The 27,359-nt window shown below is 41.8% G+C and overlaps 1 protein-coding gene across 2 annotated transcripts in view; it reads right to left on the minus strand.

Annotated features, from left to right (window-relative positions):
• FANCD2 (FA complementation group D2) overlaps positions 1–27,359 on the minus strand; it is a 38,838-nt gene that overhangs the window by 1,992 nt on the left and 9,487 nt on the right. For both annotated transcript variants that reach the window (XM_035105957.3, XM_088663176.1), the window contains 33 exons: positions 27,076–27,180; positions 26,240–26,340; positions 25,217–25,325; positions 23,929–23,964; positions 22,476–22,619; positions 21,547–21,681; positions 20,275–20,406; positions 19,925–20,032; positions 19,088–19,197; positions 17,813–17,873; positions 16,978–17,097; positions 15,836–15,909; positions 15,591–15,737; positions 14,564–14,664; positions 13,818–13,933; positions 12,955–13,063; positions 12,600–12,701; positions 11,959–12,071; positions 11,029–11,175; positions 10,676–10,792; positions 9,941–10,069; positions 9,665–9,783; positions 9,171–9,281; positions 8,782–8,909; positions 8,048–8,147; positions 7,587–7,709; positions 7,307–7,400; positions 6,720–6,791; positions 6,256–6,294; positions 5,434–5,508; positions 4,813–4,887; positions 3,801–3,947; positions 2,858–2,929 (listed from right to left, as the gene is read on the minus strand). In XM_035105957.3, the coding sequence (XP_034961848.3) occupies positions 2,858–2,929; positions 3,801–3,947; positions 4,813–4,887; positions 5,434–5,508; positions 6,256–6,294; positions 6,720–6,791; positions 7,307–7,400; positions 7,587–7,709; positions 8,048–8,147; positions 8,782–8,909; positions 9,171–9,281; positions 9,665–9,783; positions 9,941–10,069; positions 10,676–10,792; positions 11,029–11,175; positions 11,959–12,071; positions 12,600–12,701; positions 12,955–13,063; positions 13,818–13,933; positions 14,564–14,664; positions 15,591–15,737; positions 15,836–15,909; positions 16,978–17,097; positions 17,813–17,873; positions 19,088–19,197; positions 19,925–20,032; positions 20,275–20,406; positions 21,547–21,681; positions 22,476–22,619; positions 23,929–23,964; positions 25,217–25,325; positions 26,240–26,340; positions 27,076–27,180 (3,471 nt within the window). The remainder of the gene's footprint in view (positions 1–2,857; positions 2,930–3,800; positions 3,948–4,812; positions 4,888–5,433; positions 5,509–6,255; positions 6,295–6,719; positions 6,792–7,306; positions 7,401–7,586; positions 7,710–8,047; positions 8,148–8,781; positions 8,910–9,170; positions 9,282–9,664; positions 9,784–9,940; positions 10,070–10,675; positions 10,793–11,028; positions 11,176–11,958; positions 12,072–12,599; positions 12,702–12,954; positions 13,064–13,817; positions 13,934–14,563; positions 14,665–15,590; positions 15,738–15,835; positions 15,910–16,977; positions 17,098–17,812; positions 17,874–19,087; positions 19,198–19,924; positions 20,033–20,274; positions 20,407–21,546; positions 21,682–22,475; positions 22,620–23,928; positions 23,965–25,216; positions 25,326–26,239; positions 26,341–27,075; positions 27,181–27,359) is intronic.

The raw sequence follows: 27,359 nt of genomic DNA on the forward strand, positions 1-27,359 counted from the left end.
TAACATTATACAGGAGGCAGCAACGAAAACCATCCCAAGGAAAAGGAAATGCAAGAAAGCAAAATGGCTATCCAACGAGGCCTTACAAATAGCGGAGGAGAGGAGGCAAGCAAAATGCAAGGGAGATAGGGAAAGATACAGGAAACTGAATGCAGATTTCCAAAAAACAGCAAGGAGAGACAAGAGGGTCTTCTTAAATGAGCAATGCAAAGAAATAGAGGAAAAAAATAGAATGGGGAAAACCAGAGATCTGTTCAAGAAAATTGGAGATATGAAAGGAACATTTCGTACAAAGATTACCATAATCAAGGACAAAAGTGGTAAGGACCTAACAGAAGCAGAAGACATCAAGAAGAGGTGGCAGGAATACACAGAGGAATTATACCAGAAAGATATGGAGGTCTCGTACACCCCAGGTAGTGTGGTTGCTGACCTTGAGCCAGACATCTTGGAGAGTGAAGTCAAATGGGCCTTAGAAAGCACTGCTAATAACAAGGCCAGTGGAAGTGATGATATTGCAGCTGAACTATTTAAAATTTTAAAAGATGATGCTGTTAAGGTGCTACACCCAATATGCCAGCAAGTTTGGAAAACTCAGCAATGGCCAGAGGATTGGAGAAGACCAGTCTACATCCCAATTCCAAAGAAGGGCAGTGCCAAAGAATGCTCCAACTACCGCACAATTGCGCTCATTTCACACGCTAGCAAGGTTATGCTTAAAATTCTACAAGGCAGGCTTAGGCAGTATGTGGACCGAGAACTCCCAGAAGTGCAAGCTGGATTTCGAAAGGGCAGAGGAACCAGAGACCAAATAGCAAACATGCGCTGGATTTTGGAGAAAGCTAGAGAGTTCCAGAAAAACGTCTACTTCTGCTTCATTGACTATGCAAAAGCCTTCGACTGTGTCGACCACAGCAAACTATGGCAAGTTCTTAAAGAAATGGGAGTGCCTGATCACCTCATCTGTCTCCTGAGAAATCTCTATGTGGGACAAGAAGCTACAGTTAGAACTGGATATGGAACAACTGATTGGTTCAAAATTGGGAAAGGAGTACGACAAGGTTGTATATTGTCTCCCTGCTTATTTAACTTATATGCAGAATTCATCATGCGAAAGGCTGGACTAGATGAATCCCAAGCCGGAATTAAGATTGCCGGAAGAAATATCAACAACCTCAGATATGCAGATGACACAACCTTGATGGCAGAAAGCGAGGAGGAATTAAAGAACCTTTTAATGAGGGTGAAAGAGGAGAGCGCAAAATATGGTCTGAAGCTCAACATCAAAAAACCAAGATCATGGCCACTGGTCCCATCACCTCCTGGCAAATAGAAGGGGAAGAAATGGAGGCAGTGAGAGATTTTACTTTCTTGGGCTCCTTGATCACTGCAGATGGTGACAGCAGTCACGAAATTAAAAGACGCCTGCTTCTTGGGAGAAAAGCAATGACAAACCTAGACAGCATCTTAAAAAGCAGAGACATCACTTTGCCGACAAAGGTCCGTATAGTTAAAGCTATGGTTTTCCCAGTAGTGATGTATGGAAGTGAGAGCTGGACCATAAAGAAGGCTGATCGTCGAAGAATTGATGCTTTTGAATTATGGTGCTGGAGGAGACCCTTGAGAGTCCCATGGACTGCTAGAAGATCAAACCTATCCATTCTTAAGGAAATCAGCCCTGAGTGCTCCCTGGAAGGACAGATCGTGAAGCTGAGGCTCCAATACTTTGGCCACCTCATGAGAAGAGAAGAATCCTTGGAAAAGACCCTGATGTTGGGAAAGATGGAGGGCACTAGGAGAAGGGGACGACAGAGGACGAGATGGTTGGACAGTGTTCTCGAAGCTACGAACATGAGTTTGACCAAACTGCGGGAGGCAGTGCAAGACAGGAGTGCCTGGCGTGCTATGGTCCATGGGGTCACGAAGAGTCGGACACGACTAAACGACTAAACAACAACAACAAGGTTAGTTGTGGGTTTCCCCAATGTGCAAATTGCTGCCTTTCCATGTCCAAGAAAGGAATGGTTGAGGGTGCCATTTCCATCTTAATCTTATCTCATTAGGCTAACCAGATTATGCCCATTTGTCAGCCTACCTGCCCCCCCCCCCAGACTGCAGCTCATTTCGTGCAAAAGATGTTAGTGAGAAAGAAGCAACAGTGGCACAGCTCAGATTACAACAACAGTGAAGACATCTTATCATTGTGCATTTCCTGTACCAGAAACAGAATGATAATCTTGACCCTTCACTTACTGCAGAATATAGGTAAAGGTAAACGGCGTTTCCGTGCGCTGCTCTGGTTCGCCAGAAGCAGCTTTGTCATGCTGGCCACATGACCCGGAAGCTGTCTGCAGACAAACGCCGGCTCCCTCGGCCTCTGGAGCGAGATGAGCGCCGCAACCCCAGAGTCGGACACGACTGGACGTGATAGTCAGGGGCCTCTTTACCTTTTTACCCCTAACTATTAGGTCCAGTCGTGGACGATTCTGGGGTTGCAGAGCTCATCTCGCTTTACTGGCCGAGGGAGCCAGTGTACAGCTTCCATGTCATGTGGCAAGCATGACTAAGCCGCTTTCTGGCAAACCAGAGCAGCACGCAGAAACACCGTTTACTTTTCCGCTGGAGCGGTACCTATTTATCTACTTGCACATTGATGTGCTTTCGAACTGCTAGGTTGGCAGGAGCTGGGACTGAGCAACGGGAGCTCACCCTGTTGCGGGGATTCAAACCGCCGACCTTCTGACTGGCAAGCCCTAGGCTCTGTGGTTTAATCCACAGTGCCACCCACGTCCCTCACTGCAGAATATAATGATCATTAAAAACAACAACAACCACAATAGGTGCTTTAGAGAATTACCTCTGTGGGAAGTGTGGAAATCTCCTCCTCCATCTTGCTAGCTTGGGATGCCTGTGAAAGAATTTCTTCTCCCTAAAATGGACACAATAAACTTATGATCCCACTCAAAAATGGAACTCTCTGCTACTCTGTAAAGACCTTTTGTTTTAGACAAGCGTTTGACTCCTGGCATGACTATTTCGATTTAAAGCTCTTTTGGTTGCTGTCCCTGCCCCTTTTTAGTTGTTCTTGCATTTGTCACTTACAGTATTTTGAAGAAATAAATTTTAAAATTTAAAAATTGTCCAGTAGCAACTTGGAGACCAACTAAGTTTGTTCTGGACAATTTTTTAATTTATTTCGACTGCGTCAGACCAACATGGCTACCTACCTGTATTTTGAAGGTGTGTTATGAGCTGCCTCAAACATTCTACTGGAAGGACATGGCACAAATACTTTTAATTTAAGAAAGGGCTTAATTATATTTCAACTCAAATACTGTGTGTGTACCTGAATATCATTCCACTGAAGAGGATAAACATGCTATCAGCAAACTGGCTTCCAAAAGCCCGGACTGAAAATTAATTTCTTTGAGTTCAGAGGCCCTTTCCAATGATCTCCATTGAAATAAATAATTCAGCAAGTTAGCAACAACTGGACACTATGACGCTATCTGCACCATGGATGAGAGAAGAGGAACCCAGATCAATATAAAATTGGAGTTGCACGTGGCTCATCTAGTTCCAACAATTTACCATTTCTTCACTGTACAGAGCTTGCTTACAGTGTTCACTCAGCTTTCTAAAAAGGCATCTGATAACATTTAAATTCATGGAAGATCATAACTTTTATGTCATTTACTCTGCTAGTACTTGAATAATGATGTCCATTCAAATTGCAACAAGCTCATTCAATGAGCCATTCACGAGAAACCAAGTGGTGCTGGACACATATATATTCTCACCTGCAGATCCCTGTTTTTGAGGACGCCCACCCAGAAAGCTTCCTGACAATGATTGAGAGCCAGCATTGCTTTCACTCGGTAAACAAACAGCTCAAGGGATTTCTTCAGTAGTGGTACATGGCTGGTGAGTCCCGTGTCTTGATGAATCTACACATGGAAGAAATGCACAGAAGGAAATTAACAATCCTTATCTGCATCTTTTTATGTATTTAATCAGGATTGTTCAGTTGGTTTGGGATATAGGAAATCTGGCTTTAAACCCTGTTTTATGAATGCACTGAATGGCATTCAGCAAGGTTTTATCCCCCTGCCTCTGCTATGATGGAAATAACGACCTTCAATATGGTTGTTATAACTAAATAGTATAAACTAAATAGTATAAAGGTTGTAAAATGTATATTATAAACTTAAGAGTGCTATTGATATTGTAGCTTGTTGCCTTTGGACAAACCTCCTCTTTCTTCTGAAGTCTGTCTTCTACCTCCCCTTCTCTCCCAGTTGCTAACTCTAAAAGGACAAGTGTAAGGTCAAGGAACAAGTTGTAGGCAGCAGGACTGGCAGCGGGGCATAAGGGAGCAGGAAAGGGTCTGCCGCCATAAATATAACCTTCTTAAGCTGATCAGGGTTGAATATTATATTATTACTCCTACTATTATTATTTTACAACAACAAAAAAACAAAATAACAGGAGTAGCAAAACAGATGATGACAATTTAGCCTTCCAGAAGAATATACTTGTGGTTGTCATATGTCCATAATAATAAAGGTCAGACTTACAGGCTAATAGCAATTAGCTTATAAAAACATTAGCCGGACCCTACTTATTATGCATGGACAGGAACGGATAAAGCAAGAATAGCTGGAGGACAACCTGGAGATTCCCAGCCTCTTACTGGATTTCCAATTAATCACTGAAATGGGAAGACTGAGCATACTTTGATAGAGAAGTTAAAGCAGATTGACCAGATTGTACTAAATTAGAAGCCAACACCTTGTTCGTAGCCTTCTTTACCTTGGAATGGCCACATATGTGGTGAAGTTGTCTAGTGCTCAGCTGCAAGGTTTTCAGCAAACTCTGCACATCCTCCTGGAAGGCGGAAGAAAACCATTAACAAACCTGTTCAAAACTGCCACCTATTGGGCTACTTGGAATACTGCATTATCACTGTACCGGTAACTCAAGGCTCTATTTTCACTCAATGGGGTATACCGAACCAGTTAGGATGGCTTTGCATATTGCATCACCCCAAACTCAGGTTTGCTACCAAATGTACATTAAAAAAAGGAGTTGCAGTCAATCTTGGTTCCTGGACAAGTGTACTTGTATGATGCCCATATTTGCCACATGCCCCCTAAACCTCTTTGAGATGTACATTTAAAAGTAACACATGAAACAGCCCTTACTGTCTTACTATTACCCCACACTTTGGGTTGTGGCAGGTTTGCAAGGAAGTGTCACTAAGGCACATAATTTGTTTCACCATTGGCACTGTTCAGTTCTCAGATCAACTCAGTTATACCAAACATTCCCCCCCCCCATTTTCATTGTATCATTTGCACAGCCACTAAGTATACTCCATACTTAGAAGCAGCAGCCACAAATCAAAAGACAGCCCTGTTTCTAATACCTTACCCTGTGTTTTTTAAAGCTGCAATCCAATAGGGGCATGCCAAGCTTCAAGAATGTTTCCACAAACAGACGCCCATACTACGCAGAGCAAAGACAAAAAGGCAGAAAATGTGGTAACTGCTTACAAAAATAAGGGGATGCTATTTGAAAAAGCCATGGGTTTATAACACAGAGCATGGAACCTTGCATATTTGTTTATTTCCCTTTCACTCAGGTTTATTCAGAGCAATCCAGCTTAATCAGAGAAGAATCATATCCCTGCTATCAATTCACATTTTAATTTTTATAGTTTCACTCAAACAATCTCAGGAACTGTTTCATAAGATGTCTGTAGTGCAATGTAGCTATGTAATCAAAACATATTTGTGCTCCAAAGTTTCTCTACTGTAGCAGGAATACTTGGGCAGAAGGTACATGTGCCAGTAATTTCAAGTATCAGCATGGTGCTCCCTCATACCTACATCCAAGTTCACATAATAAGCACCTTTCACTGAACGAAGCGCTGTGTTCCCTGCCTTGCAATTATAACCAGGTGCAGAGTCAAATTGAAGTATCAGAGCGGAAGGCTCTTGGAAGTCCTAGATTGCCTGGGTTATTTTTGGCACTCAGAGACCAGCGACTTTTGGATGCTCTCCTTTTCCCCTCAATTCCTGCTGTTCACTGCAAGATATCTGTAATTAAGAATTAGCACCTGAGCTTGCTTCCACCCGCCCTGCTCCCTCCCAGCCCTCTTTTATTTTGTGTGAGCTTGAAGGCAGGGATTGTCTTCTCACACATTTGTAAGCCCCTGTGGGAGCCACCATTGTCATCAGATCCTCAACTTACCTTCAGGCAAGCACTGAGCACAGGCCTACTGTCAAATACCTGTTTGGAAAGAGTAAAGGATCCAGCAGAAAGAATGATGAGAAGCCAGAATGCTAGTTAAAGCAATTCCTCCCACCTTCCCAAGGAACTTAAAAGTCTGTACAAGGTCCTGAGGCACCTTATTCCAGCTGAACAGCTCTTGTAGGAAATTGCTGTTAGGAAGTTTCTCCTAATGTTTAGCCAAAAAAAGCTGCCCTGCAATTTCCACCCATTGATTCTAGTCTGCACTCTGGAACAGCCTCCTGCTTCTGCATGGCAGTCTCTTCAGATGTTTGTTGATGGTTATCACATCTTTTTTTTTTTTTTTACTCTTCTCCAGGCTAAACATAAAGGCACTCATTTTGACTAAATGAATAAGAATACAGGAATCCTGCACGGTCATATTCCAACAATGCATGTTCCTTTTTAATGTGAGGGCTGCTCACCTTGACTAAATTAACAAGGATGTGGAAATCCCGGACAGCCAGGTTCCAGCATAGCAACTTCTCTAGCTGGACCTGTGGAGTAACAAGAGTAGAAATATGTTTATTTGGGTATCATCTGGCTGCTGCCAGGAGATATGTTCCTCAAGGTGAGGGGGAGAGGCAATGGTTATGAGCAAGTATGAGGTTCACCTAGGCTTGTTCACACAATGCTAAATCACAGATTAGTGTTACATCTCAATTAGGCCACTGTCAGTTGTGAAAGACAACACATTTATGACTGAGGTTCCCTACAATAAACAATACAAGCGAGGGTTTGATCTTCCTGCAGCAGGTACTTTCAAGCTAATTGTGCTTAAATGCCATGGAGTGTGTGTGTGTGTGTGTGTGTGTGTACCTTTACAACTGATTATACCATGTGCTTTTTTTACCACTTAGTTACTGTACTTGTGCATAAAAACTGAATCAAATCAGCTCTGAGCATCAGGAATGAAGTACATGGTGAGACTGAGCATGCTCACACATATTCTGCCAGAGCTGTGGCATGCAGACTCCCTGATAGAAATCTCAGATACCCTATGTCACCCTACCTCGCTGGAATCTGATGGTTTTCCAGCAGAAATGCTTTTTGCCGAGCTCTCTAGCTGAGCCATCATCACTCGGAAGAAAACTGGAAAAGTTTGCCTGGTGAAAATAGAAAGTTGTGCTGAAGTCACACCATTTTGAAATAAGACACAGCTTTCTGAGCATTCTTATTCTCTGAAGCATTTACACATCATTTATGCTCTATACATAATATAAGTTTTCCCAATATTTATTCCTTTTGGAGACCTGTTCAATGGAAAAAATAAATCTCAAGGTCCCCATTACCTGGTCAATGTAGGGTAAGTGGAAGAGTATTCATCTTTAGAAGACTGAATCAGCTGCGGAATCCCAACACTGCAAATGTCTTCTATCGCCTTCAATATATTATCTGTGTGCTCCATATAGATACTGTGTGGAACAATTTTTTTCACAAAAATTACCAGAATTCCATATGGTATCAGAAAGCCTTATAAGGCTTATACAGTACTACATTACATTAGACTTGATGTACTAGAAAAGCATAAAAGATGTTTTCCTCCCTATTTCATCAACATTCATAATTATAAACGTAGCATAGTTACAAATACAATTTGATTAGAAATTGGGATTTTTAAACCATCTCGGTAGTTGCCAATGAGGCCTTTTCAATGTCAAATGAAATGAACTGGCTGCTACATCATGATCTTTTTGTGGGAATGATAGTAGAGAGCATTGTGCTTATATCTCATACAGAAAGCCATCCTTACCAGAACACGGTGTGGAGAGCATCATTAAACTGGGTGCCTTTCTGACGAATTCCACTGGGCTGCAGCCATGATTGGCAGAGAAAATGTTTAGTGACGGAAGCTATCGAAGAACAACAAAGGAAGAATGCATGGATTTATTTTATTGTGTAAGGCAGGCAACAGTCCGTTGATCTGCTTTCAGTGTCTCAATTGGGTAGCCAGCATGGGGCTATCCTGAGGTTGCTGAACTCCAACTCCCATTAGGCCAGCCAAGAAAGCCAATGGTCGGGCATGATGGGAGTTGTAGTCCAGCAACATTTAAGGGGCACCATACTGGCTATCCATGAGCTAGGCAGATAACATGTGTTGAACACCATGTGATTTTGCATCAACTTTTATTTCTTGCCATTTGAGACATCTGTGGGCCCAAGCACCTGTGGTTCTGCACCCACTGGAGTCATAGTCTCATAATCCTATTTTTCAATGATCTCTTTTGGTTTGTGACTTACAAAGCTCCCCCTATTTTCAGGGAATTTCCAATAAGACGTACAAACATTGTGTGCATCATCCACTTTGGAATCCTACTTTCCATCTAGGTTAGTTGAGAAACACTAACCATAAATGAAATCCTTTCAACATTTTATTTCTTGAAAGCATAGCATGCCTTCTTCAATGTACTTGCCAAAACTCTCAAAACTACACATAATTTATACAAATTAAAGCTATGCTATACAGGGAAACTCTGTCCACATTACCTATTTCATTGCTTTTCTGGCTAGTCCCAGATTTTTCAGTAATGACAAGCAGAAGCTGAGTGAGGCTCAGTGCACAATAAATGTTGGGAATACTGTGCTGGAAGTTCAGTAAGTATTGAAAACTCTGACTGTAGGATACAAAAAAGAAATTATTGTTATTATTATTATAACATTGCTGGTATATTATTGGCATAATAAACACATTCTTATATTCAGTTTCCCATGCCCAGTGATGGATCCTATATCCTGTTTCTGAATCTTTACCTTTTAAATCCATCTGAAAAACTACCCGGAAGGATCAGTTTTTCAAGAAGAAGAAGGTGGTCTATTAAAAATAGGGCTAAAAAAACCTAAGGGGTGCACCATGAGGGACATGTTCTTTATTTTACCTGAGCAACTCCTCAAGAGGGAGATCCCTCTCCCCTGGCTTGAGTCTATGTGCTAGGACACGGAGACCAGATTTCAGCAAGCTATGGTTTTCGTGTTGAGAAAATCCACTCCTGAGAAAAGAGAAGACATCAATCACCTTTTGCAATAATCCCTAGTGTAGGGAAGAGAAATGTAAGCATTCTTCAAGCTCTGTAGGCTTTTCATGCACCGACTGCCAGCCACATGTCATCAGAAATCTTGGGTCTCATTTCTACAGCAGAGGACTATCAGCTCTGATTGCACAGTTGGGCACCCTAAAGTTTTGCTTACGTTCTTGTCTTAATCTGACAACTGTGACAGGGCTACATGACAATGAGCTTCACAGGAGCCTATTGCTGACCTTAGCTAAGGATGGCTTGTTTGATGGGAGTCCTAGCCAAGAAGAAAAATAAGAGCCCTAAAATAAGAGTGATGGTTCATCCTCACTGTCATGTTTGCACTTCTGCACACTCACCAAGCAAACAGAAGGTGAAAGACTTGCAATAATCGCTGATAACAGGACGACATGAGGTGGTGTTCTTGAATGTTGACCCTTGGCCCATCGATCACACCATGGTTCTCTGCAATCAGTGCCTTGATTGGAGAAAAAAACTATTAAGTAAAAAGCTGCCATTTGCTTGCTTACATTGTGGTCCACCTACTTTACAAAACACTCATGATGGGAACAAACCCCATACCTCATAAAACACACATTGTATGTTGATGTAGCCTAAACAATTTACTTTCTAACCTGAAAGTAGTTGTGCATATTTTCCATGTGGTTACACAGTGGCTTCAAAAGTTCAACAGCATATTCAATCACTTCTTGAGATGATCTTTGACAAAGATGTGAGAATCCAACATTTCTACTTCCTTTTCCCTGTAGAAAATTCAAGGTTTTTAAAGTTTTATGCAGCGATTAGACCTCAGTATAGGTGAAAGGGATTTTACCAATGAATGCTCAGCAAACATGAAATTTTCTCCAGTATAGAATAAAGTGCATGGCTGGTACCAGTGTAAAGCTGGGTACATAACTTGGTCAATTTTTGAAGAGCACAAACTTGGAAAAATGTGGCTTGGACTCCCCCCCCCCCCGGTTCCATTTCCAGATTCCTACTTTGATCAAATCATAGTTTACTAAATCAGGTTTAACAGCAAACTATGATTTGATCAAACCAGGAAGTATACAAGAGTGAATCAGAATGCACAAGGGACAAAGAGAGTGCATTACTTAGGCTAGTTTCTACACACTCAACACATCCCTCTCTGCTCTCCACCCAGGCAAGCAAGAAGCACTATCAGAATTCAAGGACACATTTCAACTGGGCCAAGAAACCTCAAGTAGGTAGTAAAGCAGAGATGATGACAACCGTGGTTCAGGAGGATGTATGCCCTGGAGAGAGTCCTGCAGGCTAGAGAGGCCTGGGAAGCTGCATTTGGTCCCTGACATAACACAATGCCTTCTTGCGATCTCTTTTGTACATACCTTTAAAAAAGGGGCTCTCTTTGCAGCAGCTGGAATCAACATGTGTTCCAACTTACGACTCAGATCGTCCAAAAGGAACAGAAGCTGTGTTGGCCCAATCTGCACCACTTCATGGGTCTAAAAATTTAAGGGAAGAATATGACACAATTAAGCCAAATGCTCATATTGAGCCTCATAAGTGAAGTATTCTAGGAACTTCAGGCATTTAAATATAGTGCTACATAAAAATGCTAGTTCAGGGGATAGCAGAGTAGGATGGGACAAGTGTATGGTGTTGCTGCTGTGTATTATCACCACAACAGGTGAGAGTAAGTACACTGAAGTTTATGTCATGGTTCTTTAAATTTACGTGCCTTTGTGTGCATCTCCGTATCCAGAGCAGATTTGGTCAGCAGTCCACTGTGAATAATGCTAAAAACCTCTAAGTCTAGTTCACGGAAATACGCACTATAACTCTGCAATGGTACCAAAGGAGTCTCTGGTTCTTTTTCTGTGGAGTCCTGAAAACAAAAGAAAAACAAGAACATATCTCTTTGCACAGGACACATCTCTGGGAACTGGCTGAGTGCCAGTCAAGTGCAAAAGTAACTCTGCATTTGGCCAGCATTGGTTCTCAATGGCATTTGATAAGATGAAATACACAGGTGGCATATACAGATACAAACTGTGCAAATTCCCCTTTCAACAGTATAGAATCATAGATATGTAAGGGGTATCTTTGCCCAACTCTCTGCTGATGCAAGAAATGCTGCTGCTATAGGATCCCTGACAGGTAGATAGCCATCCAAGTCTGTGCTTAAAAACATCTATAGGACAATAGAATTGGAAGAGCATCACAGAATGGGAAGATGGAAGCACTGCCAAACAGATATGGAAATGACTGCACATTCAGATTATGGTGCTTCATTAATGTCTGGTCTTAAGATTTTTACTAAAGGGGCATGTATTTCTATATGCTGCCAGTGTACTGCACACCCAGAAGGGAAGAATATAAGAAAAATAACAAAGTCATGGGTACACCGATTTCAGACTTGAAAAATCCCATGCACCCTAAGAATCTGAAATGCATTTTTTCTGGCCATGCCTAACACCTTAAGCCACTGAGTATGCTTGCACCAATGCTGCTTTTTTATGATGCGGTTTATCATATTTTTCATGAGAGGATGTTCATAATCAGGGAGAGAAGAAAGCTCAAATTTCTACAAAAAAATCCACAGCACCCCAGTCTGCTCTTTTTAGTTTCCTTTTGTATACTCCTCAAAAGAAGATGGGCTATATAGAACCTTCTCTGGCTGGCTGATCTCAGCTTCAGGCTGATTTGTTTCTGTGTTCTCATCCAGCTGTGAGTTGTCTGCAGAACCGTTTTTGCCATTATCAGATTTGGGGTTTTTTTGCCCTGAAAAACAAGGGAGCATTTCACAAACAGAGGGAAAGGGGGCAAGATCTGGTGGGATGAGCATCTTCGGATGCAGCAGATCCTCAGCTAAGCTGGGAAGTTCCTGACACAGCTAAGTCCCCAACCCTTGGCTCAAATGGAGCTATGCAAACTCCTGCCACAGCCAAAGCTGGTGCAAGCCCAGAATAAGGGGTGTTCCAGGACAGGAGGGGGGCATAATGTGCATCCCAAGCCCCTTCAGATCAGCCATGTGACCCTAGGAACCCTGCGTGAGTTAAGCTAGCAAAAAGGATGGCTTAACAGAAACACAACCACAAAGCACCATGGATTGATCCCAGGCCATAATATACAGAATCCTGGACTGAACAAAGGCACAATTATACTTTAAGCTTGAGGTGCTGCGCTATACAGTCTTATTATTGCATAACCTCTTCTGCATTTCTGGACTTATTTGCAAAAAAAGTTTATAGTCTCGATTATATCCTTCCATGAATTTTTTTTAAAAAAATAAAATTTAGCATATGTTACCTTTGCTCTTCTTTTTGGTGGCACCAATGGTGTTGATGACAGGTACTCCTTCTGAGGTTTCAGAATCAAAATTTGCAAGAGGGGGAACATATCCAGGGCTTGCTGAGAAGCAAAAGGGGAAGCAATTTTGTTGACTACATTAAGGCAGCCTTCATACATTACAAAGTTTCTACATGAATTGTATTTCCATGTGGAAATGAGAAATACACAGGTAGATCTAACTGTGCAGCAATCCTACACGTGCAGAAAAACCACACCCAACCTGTTTGCCAGCCCATCTACTTGTAGACATATGCAGATACAGGATATTCTCTTTCCCCCATGCCCTTTAACCCTGAATTTTGTTCTTGCTCACCTGCCAAGCATTTTTCCAGTAGACACTGTAGCTCCGTAATGTTCTGTAACCGAGTCAAAACTTTCCCCTTTATCTCAGGGTCATCTTGTTGACAGAAGGCATTTACCACCTTGAAAGGCAAAGCGAAATGTCAAACCGAGAAAGGGACATCTCCTTTCTTAGCTACCTCTGCTAATCTAGGATGGCTGCTAAACCTTTTATCGAATCTGATACTTCCAGAGCACACTGGAGAGACATCTTAATGCACTCCACAATAAGGATTGTGTCCTTCAGCCTTTGTCCAATTCCAAATACATCACCTGTTAAAAATAAGTTGATGACTTGGACCATAAAATGTCAGCGAAACAACATGGTTAAGTGCATCTGCAAATCTCATCCCCTTGACTAGGATCCCACAGCTTTAATGATGCAGATATATTTTTTGAAACTGCTATACTATACTGCATGAGACAGTGCTCCAACGTCTTGGGGCAGACACTCTTTTCAAAAGTAATGTGACAAACAAAGAAAACAATTTAAAAATAAACAAAAAGTATCCTGGAGGCTCCTTTGTACATTTATTTTTCCAGTTATAAATATTAATATCTGTATTATTAAAAAGTGTGTACTTCTGAAGGCATGTATGGTGGCATAAATATTTTTTTACATGTACAAATCAGGAAGCCATGCACTTCTTCACTCCCAAACACATAAAATAATATTTATTTCATGAAAATGTGAATCCATTTAGACACAGACAGAACCCAGTTTAGGAAAGCTTCCCTTTATGTTTTTGGGGAGATGGTACTTGTCATATCAGAGAGAAATCTGGCCTATTAGCCAGGATTTGAAGGAGTAACTATTTCTTGCATAGTACTGCTCACCTCACGGAACCAGTTGAGGGCATGAAATAGGAGGGAACAGAGGAATTCACGCTCTTGCTTTGATAAGGAATCTAACTTTCCTACCACATCCAAGTTGGTCAGATACAAAGGACACCCTGTAACAAACATAGCAAAATCCCAGAGCTTAAGTTAACTTAAGTTCAACATAATCATAGCACCCACCCACTGCCACCTTCACAATCCACCCCTCTTAGCTGTTGCATTTGTATATAGTAGCCAGCACCTTATCCTTCCCAGAGTAACACATAACTAAGTTCATCTGGCCTGAGAGGTAAGTGGCACACGACCAGTGGTTCCTAGTAATTCAGTCTATTATGGAAGAATGAATAGTATAACTTAAGAGCCAACATATTAAGGTAAGATGTTTTGCTCACAACCCAGCTCTGAACATCCCAAGCCCTCAAAGAGTTTACAGGACAGATTAGGTCAGGCAGAGCCAACTATCTTCTGCTGTATCAGGGGTGCAGTGATCTACCCTCTTTTAGGGGTTTCAGGTCAAAGTTGTTGATCTTTTTAGGGAGGGGGAAAGCCACGTTTTTGGGGGTGCAATGCTTAAATGTTTAATTTTTTAGGGGAACCAAACTTGTTGAGCTTCTTTGGGGGGAGGCAGTGATCTACCACAGACATCCAATGATCTATCGGTAGATCATGATCTACCTGCTGGACGTGCCTGGACTAAAGCTATAAATGCCATTCATTCAGAGATAACTGTGCATAACCTGTACCTAATAGGGCATCAACGTCATCCAAGCTCCCTTTATTCAGTTCTGCCATGCAGAGTCTCAGCAGCCGGAAGAATGGTGACAAACACAGAGGAGACACTACCCTGGGGAGAGAAAGGAGAGAAGAAATGAAAAATGTCCTAGTATGTCTCTAGTATCTCCAGACATAGCTTGGAAAGACCAGTCTGAAGCCCCAGATCAGGAGTAGCTAACTTGCAGCCTTTCCAGACATTGATGGACTCCAACTCTCATCAGCTCCACCCAGCATGGCCAATAGTCTGGGATGATAGGAACTGGAGTCCAACAACTATGTTGGCTGCCCTGCTCTAAATCTATATAGGACCAATAAATGACCACCAAGTTATCTCACACCACTAAATACTTAAAAAAAAAAACCAACAACAAGCAGACCATCACATTACAGTAATTTCCTTGGGGGAATCTCTTTAATAGGCATATTTATTGTGTTTATGTATGGAGGGCCACAGGTTAGCCGCCCCAACCCTAGACAATACTATGGTAGGTGGATAAATAGTTTGGACTTTGCTTAAGGCAGCTTTATGTGTTCTTACTATGTTCTTCTGACAGTGTAAAACTTAGCAAATGTTTAAAAGTATATTTAAATTTGCCTGCATCTTCCTTGTTGCATAAATCGCCTCCCCTCATGAAACTGGAATCTTTGTTCTCATATGCAAGGACTAGGAAAAAGGGTTGGGATAATTAGGAGACGCAGATGCACTACTAAGCAAACTGGAGAGATAGGGACCGTGAGCTGTGGCAAGGCAATGAGATTGTTTTAAAAAGGAATACTGTGAGTCTGTTGCTCCTTCCCCTTGTTTTTACATTTATCAGAAATGCCTGCGTGTTTTCTTCATCATAACCATCCTGACTAGTTCTTTCTGAAGGAACAAAACAACAGATTTCCATGATTCCATTTAAATTTTAAAAAGTATGCATGAGGAGTCACATTCTGCCTTGGCCAAGGCTATTTATCTATTCATCTCAATAAGAACAGAGAAGCACCACTGACCTTTTGTCATGGCTCTTAGCTGCTACTTCATCTACATTCTTGCTCAAATAGCTCTGGGACAGCAGAGGCAACAGGTTAATAGCAATTATTCCCTCACTTTTGTCATCTTCCAAGCTATACAGGGACTTCACTGGGAGCAGGAAAGCACTGCAGAGGAATCAAATATCAATTGATGGCCAATGCTACAATAACTAATTGAATTCTTTGTACTAAAGGCAATCAATGGTGTTTTTTTCCTGAAATACCTGTCCTCTATAGGGAGAAGATCTGTCACAAAATCTCTCTCAAAGTCCTTCTCCACGCTGTTCTCAATCCACTCCTGAAAGAATGACAGTTCCACAGGGAAAACTCATTTTAAAGAATTATGTTGCAGAAGCATGCAAACTAGCTAAAGCAACTCCTCCTTTATGCCCCACTACCACCAAGTGGATAGTTTTAACTTTTCCTCTGACTGCTTCCACTGAGTACCCCTTTAACCTCCTAGACTTTAACTGGCCCAATCTACTCCCAATACTGGTTCAAGTTGTATGGCGCTTAGGTGTGGTGCCAAAACCTTATTTTCCCTCCAAAAACAAGATATTATTTCATTTAAGGATTTAGTAAAGCAGTAAGTTAAACTTTATTTGAGGAAAAAAGATTTTAGGGTGTAGAGCACCTGTGACGACCCAGAAGAAGTCAGAAACAAACTATGGCTTACCACAAACTTGCAGCATGCTGGTGCATGTGATTCAAATTGCATCCACTCTGCTTCTTCTGTTGCCAAAAGCCAGGTGAAAACCAACCACAGTGCTGGTGGAGTGTTACGTGTGAACCAGCGCTCATGGTTTGTTTCTTCCATATAAACCAAGAGCATTAAGTAAAAAACAAACCTTTAACTCATGGCTTATAGAGAAACAAACTATGAACAATGGTTTGCATGGGAGGCCCAGCTAGTGCTGTGGTTAGTTTCCTCTCAGCTTGGTAAAGGGACCAGGAGGAGTTACAGGGAACCAGGCAGAGGGCCTTCTCGGTAGTGGCACCCGCCCTGTGGAACGTCCTCCCACCAGATGTCAAAGAGAAAAACAACTACCAGATTTTTAGGAGACATCTGAAGGCAGCTCTGTTTAGGGAAGCTTTTAATGTTTAATAGATTATTGTATTTTAATTTTTTGTTGGAAGCTGCCCAGAGTGGCTGGGGAAACCCAGCCAGATGGGCAGGGTATAAATAAATTATTATTATTATTATTATTATTATTATTATTAACTGGAGCAATGTGCATGAGCACAATTGCTTCAGATTACGGTTTACCATGATTTATCAGACTACTGTTTCAGCTAATATTATCCCAGCTACAGTTATACAATGTCTGTAACTGAATGGATGCAGACCAATAGCTCTATAACCTACCAGGATCTGAGAATCCAAATTCCCTTTCTGAATCAAGTTGGCAAGTTCGTCGTAATAGAGAGCCAAGGCCTGGGGGACCTGTCCACAGCAGGAGCAAACCAGCTCTAGTAAAGATATAATCTGTAGAAAAAGAAGAAGCAGAGTAGTTATTGTGGGATGATACGGTTTCAGCTTTCCAATGTTTGCACATAGCCCACAAACCCCCAAGTGGCTTTAGAGGTTACCAGAAATGTCATTAGCCAAATGAATGTCACTCTGGCATTTGGTTGACGGCTCTTCTCATAATTGTGATAGGATAATTGTACAGGCAACTTGTGATGGTTACACAAGTGCAGGGAGTCTGTGCATGTTCCCCTGCGAACATTATAAGGAACACCAGCAGCCAAATGTTAAGTAATATCTGACACCTATCTCTGAAAAGCATTCTGTGTGCACAAATCTACTCCGACACCTTGTCTTACTGACATTGACATCCTGCTCCTCCCATAACGCCCCCTCATCCATTCCCAGATTAATTCTTCCAAGTTTATTTTTCTAACATCTTTATCTGGCCTTACCTCACATAATGCTAATCCATGGTTTCTAGCATTATGAGCAAAGGCTCTGACAAGCCTTGGGCTTGCATATTCTCTAACTTGACTTGACTGGGGGGATTCTGGTCAATTTAAATTCCAAGTTAATAAATAAGCAACCATCATGTTGATCTGAATATCTTCCAAAGCTTTACACTGACTTATCCTTCCCATTCAGCTCTGCTGCAATTTTTCAAAGAACAAATCTCTTCCCCACACACTACCTATACCCAGAGGGGTCCTGCAAATATCCAAACACTTGCCTGTCTACATTGCTCCTTGCTCAGCTGTGCCCGTTCCAATAGCTGTCCATTTTCTTTACTCCTGAAATGATATTTTAGAGTAATTATTTTATAACTGATGTAGCTGGGCGCTCACATATACATTTCTGAGCCACAGAAATGGAACTAAGGCTGCCTCGAAGACTGTAAATTCATTACATTGATCTTTACATCTCACTGTCCAATTAATCATCACAATGATATAACTGTCACAGTCCCATGTGGGTAGGGAGGTGGCTTCAAATGCCATAAATGCTCACATATCCTCTGAAGGCTTTCTTCCTGCTCTATATTACTCTCCAAAACAAATGAACCCCAAATAGTATTGCCTAATGAACTGAAATCAATTGAGAAGTGTGTCTCTTCACAAGAACACTATTATTTTATAGCTTTTGTTGTGCTTTTGATCATGCAGCACTTCGTATCACAGAATTAAAACAATGCCATGGAGGGGTCCCTTCCTAATCTGCAGAATGCATTTTGATAGCATTCATTTCAAAAGCCCAGGAACGCAGAATTCTACCTCACCTTTAACAAGGCACCAATGAATCATATGCAAATGTATTGCAGATCATCAGGCTCCACAACATTTTGGCAGATGTTTGAAAAGAGGTGTGCCCCTCATCTCTCTTGCACTATTTGTATACGTTCTGTGTACACAGGAAACACAGCTAGAAATCCTGCTGCTCACTTTTTCTGAGGCTGTGGTTTCTTTTTCCCCATAGACCACTTAAAAATTGCTGAAGGTCTTGGTGGACCAATTAATGATTTTTTTCTGCTTGTTGTAGCAACTGTAACGCACTGTGCTAGACGCTGTACAATTTTAAACTGTATTTTTATTGCGTCCTTCGTTTCTTATATAACTGTATTTTATTGTATAACAATCTGAATTCCAGAGACTTCAAACTGTAATATAGTAAAATACAATTCAAGAAATAAAAGAATCAGTAAAAATACAATTAAAGATCACCATATTTAACGCAATGGATAAGCTGCCTCCTGTCTTCAGCCACAAATCCACCTGAATGAAGTTTGCCCATGGACCACAGTTTGGAAGCCCCTGTTCTAAGGCATACTGTTGGTATCAGCCTTAATGGAGCTCTTTTGGAGAACCTATATATTTGGAAATTGATTTTTGAAAATTGCTATATTCTCTTGGGTTTTTCATGGTGCAGTTTTCAAGAGACACCCTCGGTTGCCATGTGTATCTAGAAAAGAGTTAAACGACAATGTGCAAATTCTTCTCCATTTCCTCACCTCTTTGCTGCCATGCTTCCCACCATGGTAACTGCACCAATAATACCAATGCGCTTATACTTTGGAATAGTGCTGGAGAGCTGCTTCCTGATCACCATATGCATGTCATCCTGCATGGAAAGAGAAGGACCAGAGTGTCAGAAATAACGACGCCTCATCCAGATGCACACACAGTAAATCTCATGCCACTGAATTATGTGTGAAATCTCGTAACACCCGAAAGGGTAGAAGTTACACATGTGCTGGAATTCCGTGGAGTAATCTCAGAATTGGAGAAATGTTTTCTGTCTAATATAGCAGGTATCAGCAAAGTTCAGCAAATTTTGAACATACACTGTTAACACACACACAATGACATCTAGATATCTGCAATTAGGTCATAAGAATATACCTGTTGGATCAGACCAAAAGCCCATTCAGTCCATCATCCTGTTCTCACAGTGGCCAACCAGATGCCTATGGGAGCCCAGAATCAGGACAGGAGTGCAATGGCAACGCTCCCCACTTGTGCTCCTCAGCAACTGGTACTCAAAGGAATTCCATCTTGGAGGTAGTACCGTATTGGCCCAAATATAAGCTGCACTTTCCCCCTCAATTCTGACTGTGAAAAGTTAAATTGCGGCTTATGTTTGGAGCCGAGGACCAACGCTGGCTTGGGGAGTGGGGCGCCGAGGACCAGCCACCCCCTGTTCAGGGCGGTAGTGCTGGGAGGTGGGCCGCACTGGCAAATAAACCTTGAATTTTAAAGGTGCGGCTTATTTGCGGGTGCGGCTTATAGTCGGGCCAATACAGTGCATAGCCATCAGGATCTGCAGGACTCAATATGTTTCTACTCACCTGAATGTGATTGCTTTTGTGCCCCTGGCTGAATGCCAGCCTGCTAAGAATCTGGAATAGCTTCCGGATTTGTTGTGGACTTAGATTATCCATATAATCTAAAATGCTCTGAAAAGGAAAGATCGGAGTCAGGCCAAGTACTCCATATCTTCATGATAAATTCTGATAACAGAATGTGCAGTACAGCTGGACTGGCTTCCTGTGTAAATGGCCACAAAAGGTGGACCATTAACCAAACTGTGGTGGACCATCAAGCCCCAGCTGATTGCTCAGACTCTTCCAAAAAAGAATGGTTAGTTGTTAAGCTATTAGCACCAAAGTGCGAACGCCCAGCTTTGTATCGTACTTGCCTTCAGAAAGACTGCATAAGGAACTATTGATGAAGTATGAAGAGACACCAGGTCAATGAGCATATCCAGAGAGACATCAACTGCAATATTATTGCCACCACATGCATGAGTTACCAAGGCACCCACAATCTCCTGCAGGAACAAACACAAGAAAGGAAAAATGAAAGGCATGCAGTCCAGCTTTGGGCAGAATGGCCCTGACCTGGTATCAGAGAGGCCAGAGATGCTGCCTACTTCCGGAGGCATCCCATCCTGTTTTGCCACCTGAATCCAAGGCCTCCTTTAGCTGGGTCACACAGCAGTGCCTACAAAGTGAAGGGCACAAGATGACTCAAGATTTTGGTGAGATCTTGCTGGAAGTTGCCACTTTCCCAACAGTCATGGGGACACTGCCTCCTGGGATTCTGCCACCTGAGGTGGCTGCCTCAGCCCATCTCATGGTTGGGTCGGCCCTGCCTTCTTTGCCTTTATATTCTTGTTCAGCTTTCCCCTATTGGTTAACATAGTTTGAACCCACATAAGCTGGACTGTAAAGAATGTCAAGAAACTCTACATAAACCAGAGCAAAACACAGAACAGAGATGTGCTTATCAAACTAATCACAGCAAGCATCTTGATGTAACAAAAGGAAGATTAAAAAGAACTGCAGATAGACGTTTTGGCTTTTGACACCAGAGGTGTGCATTTTCAGAACTCATCATATTATTGTGATTTTTATCTGTTTTTATTCTGAATTTTAAATTGTTCTAACCTTCCCTGGGACCTCTCTAGTGAAGAGCAGGCTGACCTATTCCCTCCCTCTCAGTGGTGTTTAATGTGAGGAATTAAATAAAGGTGCCCCTGGGTTATCAGCAGCATTTCATTTAGAATTAGATCATTACTGTTTAAACTTGTACACTGCCTTGATGTGGATTGTAATGTGGGTGATTTATAAATGTTTCACAAATTAAAAAAGTAATTAGCATATCTCCCACCCACCAGAACATGGCCCAGCCCTGCTTCTAGTAGCTGCAAGGTGGCTAATAGTGCTGTGGCCAGAAAGGACCTTTGGCCAGTGCCCTATCTCGCCTATCACTGGCACAGGCCTGGCTACAAAACAGGAAACTTGATGCAAACTGGTTATCTTCTATGATCCATGGCATTCTGCCCCCCCCCTCCCCACATTAGAACCACAACCTTGTCAATTGCTACAAGGCCTAAGAAAATGTGCCTGCATGCATCAACACACACACACTTCACCAAACAGAGAATGCAACTAATGTGTCACTGTACCTGCTGGCAATAAGAGTCAAAGACTGTGAATGCTTGCTTGTACATACAGCAGCCAAAAGAGACAATGCAGGGATCTGCTGAGTGTACAAAGATCTCAGCCAGTGACAGGACAGCTGGAAAGAGGTCTCTCATAACCTGGATAAAGACAGAAAAAAGGGAGAATCTGATACATACCTCTCCTATCTTTCCCATTGTCTATCTTACTCCAAGTTAAGGTTTTTTAAAATATATATTTTACTGTCCTGAAAAGATTGGCAATGATTACAGGAAACACTTCAACATCTCACAAAGATAATAAATACTAGAGCAACATACTCTAGTAATGTTGCCATAGTATTTATAACAAAATACTAGAGCAATTCATACAGATTTACCAGACAGACTGACATTTCCAAAATTACTTTGTAAATCACCATTGGATAAGACAATGAGGCAAGCAATGGGACTAAGGAGGCTTCTGAGGGGATAGAAGCCACCAACGCTGTCTAGTTCTGCCGGAAGGAAGTTTTACTCCAGCTGGCTTTAGGAAGCGTATGTGTGATTATGTCTCCTGCTGACAGTTTCCAGACATAAAGAAGCACATGTTCAGGGAGCATATCTTTGTGGAAGCCAGTAACACCCTGAATCCTAGAGCCAATTCACACATACAAGTCTTGCTGTTTTCTTCAGAATAAATCAGGCAGCATGCGGAGGCAGCCGGCAGCCATTTCTGCAGTTGAAACCACCATGATTGCAGGAAGAGCTGTAACCATCTCTGCCTGTTTTACTTTAATGTCTCTCCATGCAGATCTGTACCTGTGTACACAGCCGTGTGGATAAAATAAGGTCTGTACGCAAACCGGTAAATAGTCATGCAGATTTTAGGACAGAGGATGGAATGGGGGAAAGAATGTCAGCATGCTGAATCACACAGCAGCAGGAGTACTCACCATTAAGTAGTAACGGAAGGCATTGCGCAGCAACTGCTCTCTTACGCAGCCTGATTGAATCTTGTTCTTCAGCACTCTCTCAATCTGCTTCTTGTTCTTGCCATTTGAAGCATAGATTACTAACAGAATTATCAGATCCAGAACCTTTTGGCAAGTAAAATTAACATGATTATGCAAAGGTTAACAACCAAGCAAGGTAGAAGAATAAGGACCAGACCAGACGAAGGATCTAGACCAGGCATCCCCAAACTGCGGCCCTCCAGATGTTTTGGCCTACAACTCCCATGATCCCTAGCTAACAGGACCAGTGGTCAGGGAAGATGGGAATTGTAGTCCAAAACATCTGGAGGGCTGAAGTTTGGGGGTGCCTGATATAGACAGCTCACTTGGCAGAACCTGTGGTAATTTTATATAGCATTCTGAAAAATGTCTCTTTAGTTTTGCTTTTAAAATGACATGTTCCTAGTGTTCATGATTCAGAAGAAAGATTGGAAGGCCCAGCCAGTGTTTACAATAAACTAAGGTTTTAGTGGTTAGAGTGGAAATTCATTCCTATGCCTCATGTACTTTCTGATAAGAATTTCTTCCATAGCACAATTACATGGAGGGGAGAAAGTGAATCCAAATTCTGAAAACAACTCCTTTTTGTACCCAGGTGGCGCTGTGGTTAAACCACTGAGCCTAGGTCTTGCTGATCAGAAGGTCGGCGGTTCGAATCCCTGTGATGGGGTGAGCTCCTGTTGCTTGGTCCCAGCTCCTGCCAACCTAGCAGTTCGAAAGCACGTCAAAATGCAAGTAGATAAATAGGAACCACTACAGTGCGAAGGTAAACGGCGTTTCCATGTGCTGCTCTGGTTTGCCAGAAGCGGCTTTGTCATGCTGGCCACATGACCTGGAAGCTATACGCCGGCTCCCTCGGCCAATAATGCGAGATGAGCACGCAACCCCAGAGTTGGTCACGACTGGACCTAATGGACAGGGGTCCCTTTACCTTTTTAAGTCAAATATAAATGTGCATACACTGAAGGCAGTGTCTAAAAGCAGAATCTGACAAGCCTCTAAAAAGAATTCTAGAATCTTGGCCAAAGAGTGGAATAATTTTCTGTCATTATATCGACAAGCAGTCCAGAGATTGAGATCTCTCAGTTTAGAGGATGGATGAAAAGAAGTTTGACTTCTAATGGCTTTGAGTGAAGAGATAGATTGCTACAAAAATTGAGCTAGAAAGGTAACTCAGGTGTGTTAGAAATGCGGAGAAAGAAGATAAAGGTCAGTTTCAATATGTCCTCTTACTACACAAGTGACAACTTCATACTATTCCAAATTAATGTAATTGCTGCTGGGAATTTTTTTTAAAAGGGTGCCATGAAGGAAACAAGTCCCCCCTTCAATTAACATCCCTTAAAAGATAATTATAGGCAGAGAACAGCTACTGCAGAATCTAAGGTATTACCTTATGGTCAGAGGCAGAAGCAACACTTTCAATGGCCTAGAACAGGAGCAGAAAAGACAGTTGCCAATGCTGAACAAATAACCACCCTACACAAGAGACAAAACACATATTTCCAACAGTATACCTGCTGATTGCCGGGATTACATGAAATCACACACAAGTCAGACACAGGTAGAGGGCCTTCTCGGTAGTGGCGCCCATCCTGTGGAATACCCTCACATCAAATATTAAGGAGATGAGTAATTATATAACATTTAGGAAACATCTGAAGGCAGCCCTGTATAGGGAAGCCTTTTAAAGATTTAATAATTTGCTGTGTTTTTATATATGCTGGAATCCACCCAGAGTGGCTGGGTTGGCAACAGAGTCAGCTAGGTGGAGTACAAATTATTTATTTATTTATTTATTTATTTATTTATTTATTATTAGTGTAAACCTACTGGAACCTTCCTAATATGTATCTTCTATCACAGTCTTAGGACAAAGGTTGTGCTATGGGAATGGGGAGGAGAAACACACCTGGGCACTTCTGCCACATGAGTCAAAATGCTCCTGGAACGTATTAGGGCCCACCATCAAATATTGGAAAGAGACATTCATCCCATTTCAGGAATATAAGCCTCTGTTCTGGTGGTGTAGTGTTGGACTAGGACCTGGGAGACCATGGTTCAAATCCCCACTCAGCTCAATTCTATGATCTGCATCTTCCCTGCATATTGTGTTATTTTATCTTCTTTTGACTATTAGGCAGCAGGGAGATAGAAAGGCTTCAGAGCACAATGAGAGGATTACATCATCAAGGGATGGTGTTGAATAGGGAGGATAGCTCCATGGTTAGCAAGGCTGTCCCTTCCCAGGAGTGTATGCCAGTCATTAGACTACCAACACACATGCCTGTCCATCTCCACTGCCCATGTTCATTACTACATGTGGTTATGCTCCATCAAGTGTTTTCCTTTCCCATTTCTTCCTCAACGACTATGATTGTATGTTACATCCTACATTGCAGAATCCAGACTGGATGACCTCAAAAGATTCTTCCCAACTCCGTGATTCTATTCTATTCTGTTCTTATTTTCTCAAATAGGACTCAAAGTCTGAATTCAACAGCAGAGCCGTTCTGTGATGATTCTATCATTCACATGTAATTTTCTTACTGAAAAGGAAATAGATTTTAACAGGATCTTTAAATAAAAACCTGAAGTACATATTTTTTTTTATAGAACTGCATCTGAAAGAAAGAACAACTTGGCAAAAGTGCATACCCACAGAGAAAACACACCCTGACCTTAATCCAGCCTTCTGAAATTGTCTTCTGGAATTTAACAGTGGAGTTTATAACTTCGAAAAGGAGCTTGACGCAGTCCTGGTTGACACACAGTTGGCTTGCAGACAGACTGAAAAGAAGCACAAGATGGGTAGGCAGCCCGTCATCTTAACCACAAAAGCAGCTAAGCAAGTAAAGAGGTTGTTTCAAGTCTAACTTTGGTGGCTAAATTGCCACCCACAAAAGAATGCATTGGCAGGTATAAGGCACAGCAGCATTAAAAGGGAGCGAGAAAGTGGGAACCCACTAAAATGAAGGCAGCAGCGATAACTGCACAAAGCAGCAGTACCACCCAAGGCAAATAAATAAATAATTGGCAAAGAAGGAGGGTAACAGATGGAGGAGATGCAAGTTAACACACCAGCCATGTCAGGGAATGCTTAGGATTGTCTAAGTGCACACTGAAGTCTTGGGTCCCCTCATGGTGTGAAGAACTGTCAAACCTCTATCAGATAGTTGGCAGCTGCTGTTGGTGGAAAGGCTCTCCATGTGTTGGGGACACGCCTGTCGCCACACGACCCCTTTCTACCCATTACGCTTGTCATATGGAACATTTCCTACCCCCTTAGGGGACTCCTAGATCTGCCTAAAGATTCATATGATCTTTAGGAAGGAAACCTCCCTGTGGCAGATAAGCTGTGGAATCTGTATGTTCCTCTTCAAGGATCAGCTGTGGATTCTTAATTGTGTGTGTATGTGTACATGTACTACCAAAAAAAGAAAAAGAAAACCCACCAGGGGAGATGAGCATAGATAAAAATAGAGCTGTGATGGTGATGCTGTTTTGGCTGAAAGGGAGAGAACCATTAAATACACTGTAGTGAGATTTCAAAGTGAACACGTTCAAAAGGAGATGAAATGTTGCAATCCCATCCATGCAAACAAAGACACCAGTTTCGCTGAGGCTATGGTTTTGCCCCATCCTAACTGCTAAAGCACAGAGACTGCAAGTCTTAGGATGAAGCTAAATGTCAACACACAAACCTTGTCTGAGTCTGGCTCCTGAACTTGGTCTGAGAAACATGAATCAGTGGAAGTGAAACACACGAGTCCAGGTCCAACTTCTTACGAAGGTCAGAAATTACCTGCATAACACAGTGCATAAGTTTCTGCAGCTATTACTCAGAAATGCACACAAACATTCATGGTCATATATTTTAAGACAGTGATTGTGGAGTAGGAGGAAAAAAGTGTAAATGGGGGTAAATGTCAAGGAAGGAGCCTGCAAAAATACTTTTTTATAATTTATACAGAATCATCAACTAAACACAAGCTTAACATTGTTTTTAGACTGACAAGAGGATATTTTTGTAACTATCATACTTAAAATAGTTTTTAAAAAGGAAAACCTAGTTCTACTTCCTTTTATGGAAAGGAATGCTGAATGAGCAATAAAAAAGGAAGAAATTCTTCCCATTAAGAAAAATGTTTGGTCTTAACCCTTTGTCTGCAACAAGTAAAGAAGTGTCTTTTGCTGATCTGCTAGCCATAATTCAGTTTTTGACTGCAATATGCCAAGCAAGCATTTAGCACAGAAAAAGGGTCACACTTCTTTAAGAGTCATGCACCTGCTTAAAAGATGGAAATCATCTTTAGCCAAATGATACTCTTATCTGCCTAGGTAAAAAGATAAAAAGGATTTAAAGCAACTGGAAATCATGAACTTATAACATTAGTTTCAGAGGTGTGTGCTGGCTCATCTTGTTCATAGGTAGAAAGTATACAAATGTTTGAGTGCTTATCCCAGGAAAGTCATCTCTGTATTCCTAAAGAGTATATTCATGATTCAATCTTTTCAGCTTTAACAGTAGACACGTTACCTCTGTTGCATCTGTGGTCTTGATGGAACGGAGAATAAATTTAACTACTACAGGCAAATCTTCCACTTTTACGGCACCGACTGTGATCATAACAGATTGGCGCACCTAGGTTGAAAGCAGGACATTTTTCAGCAGTAGGAGCAGGGGAAAGTGCAGCATTTATTTACAGTTCTTGCTTGCCCCATTATTAGGGCTCTCATCAGTTGTTAGTGGAAAATTCACACAGGCCGAGAACAATATACTAGAATCCTGATGGCTCAAACAAAAAATGACCACCAAGCACC

This window comes from Zootoca vivipara, chromosome 2 (assembly GCF_965207765.1).
Source record: "Zootoca vivipara chromosome 2, rZooViv2.hap1.1, whole genome shotgun sequence".
Classification (NCBI taxonomy): Eukaryota; Metazoa; Chordata; class Lepidosauria; order Squamata; family Lacertidae; genus Zootoca; species Zootoca vivipara.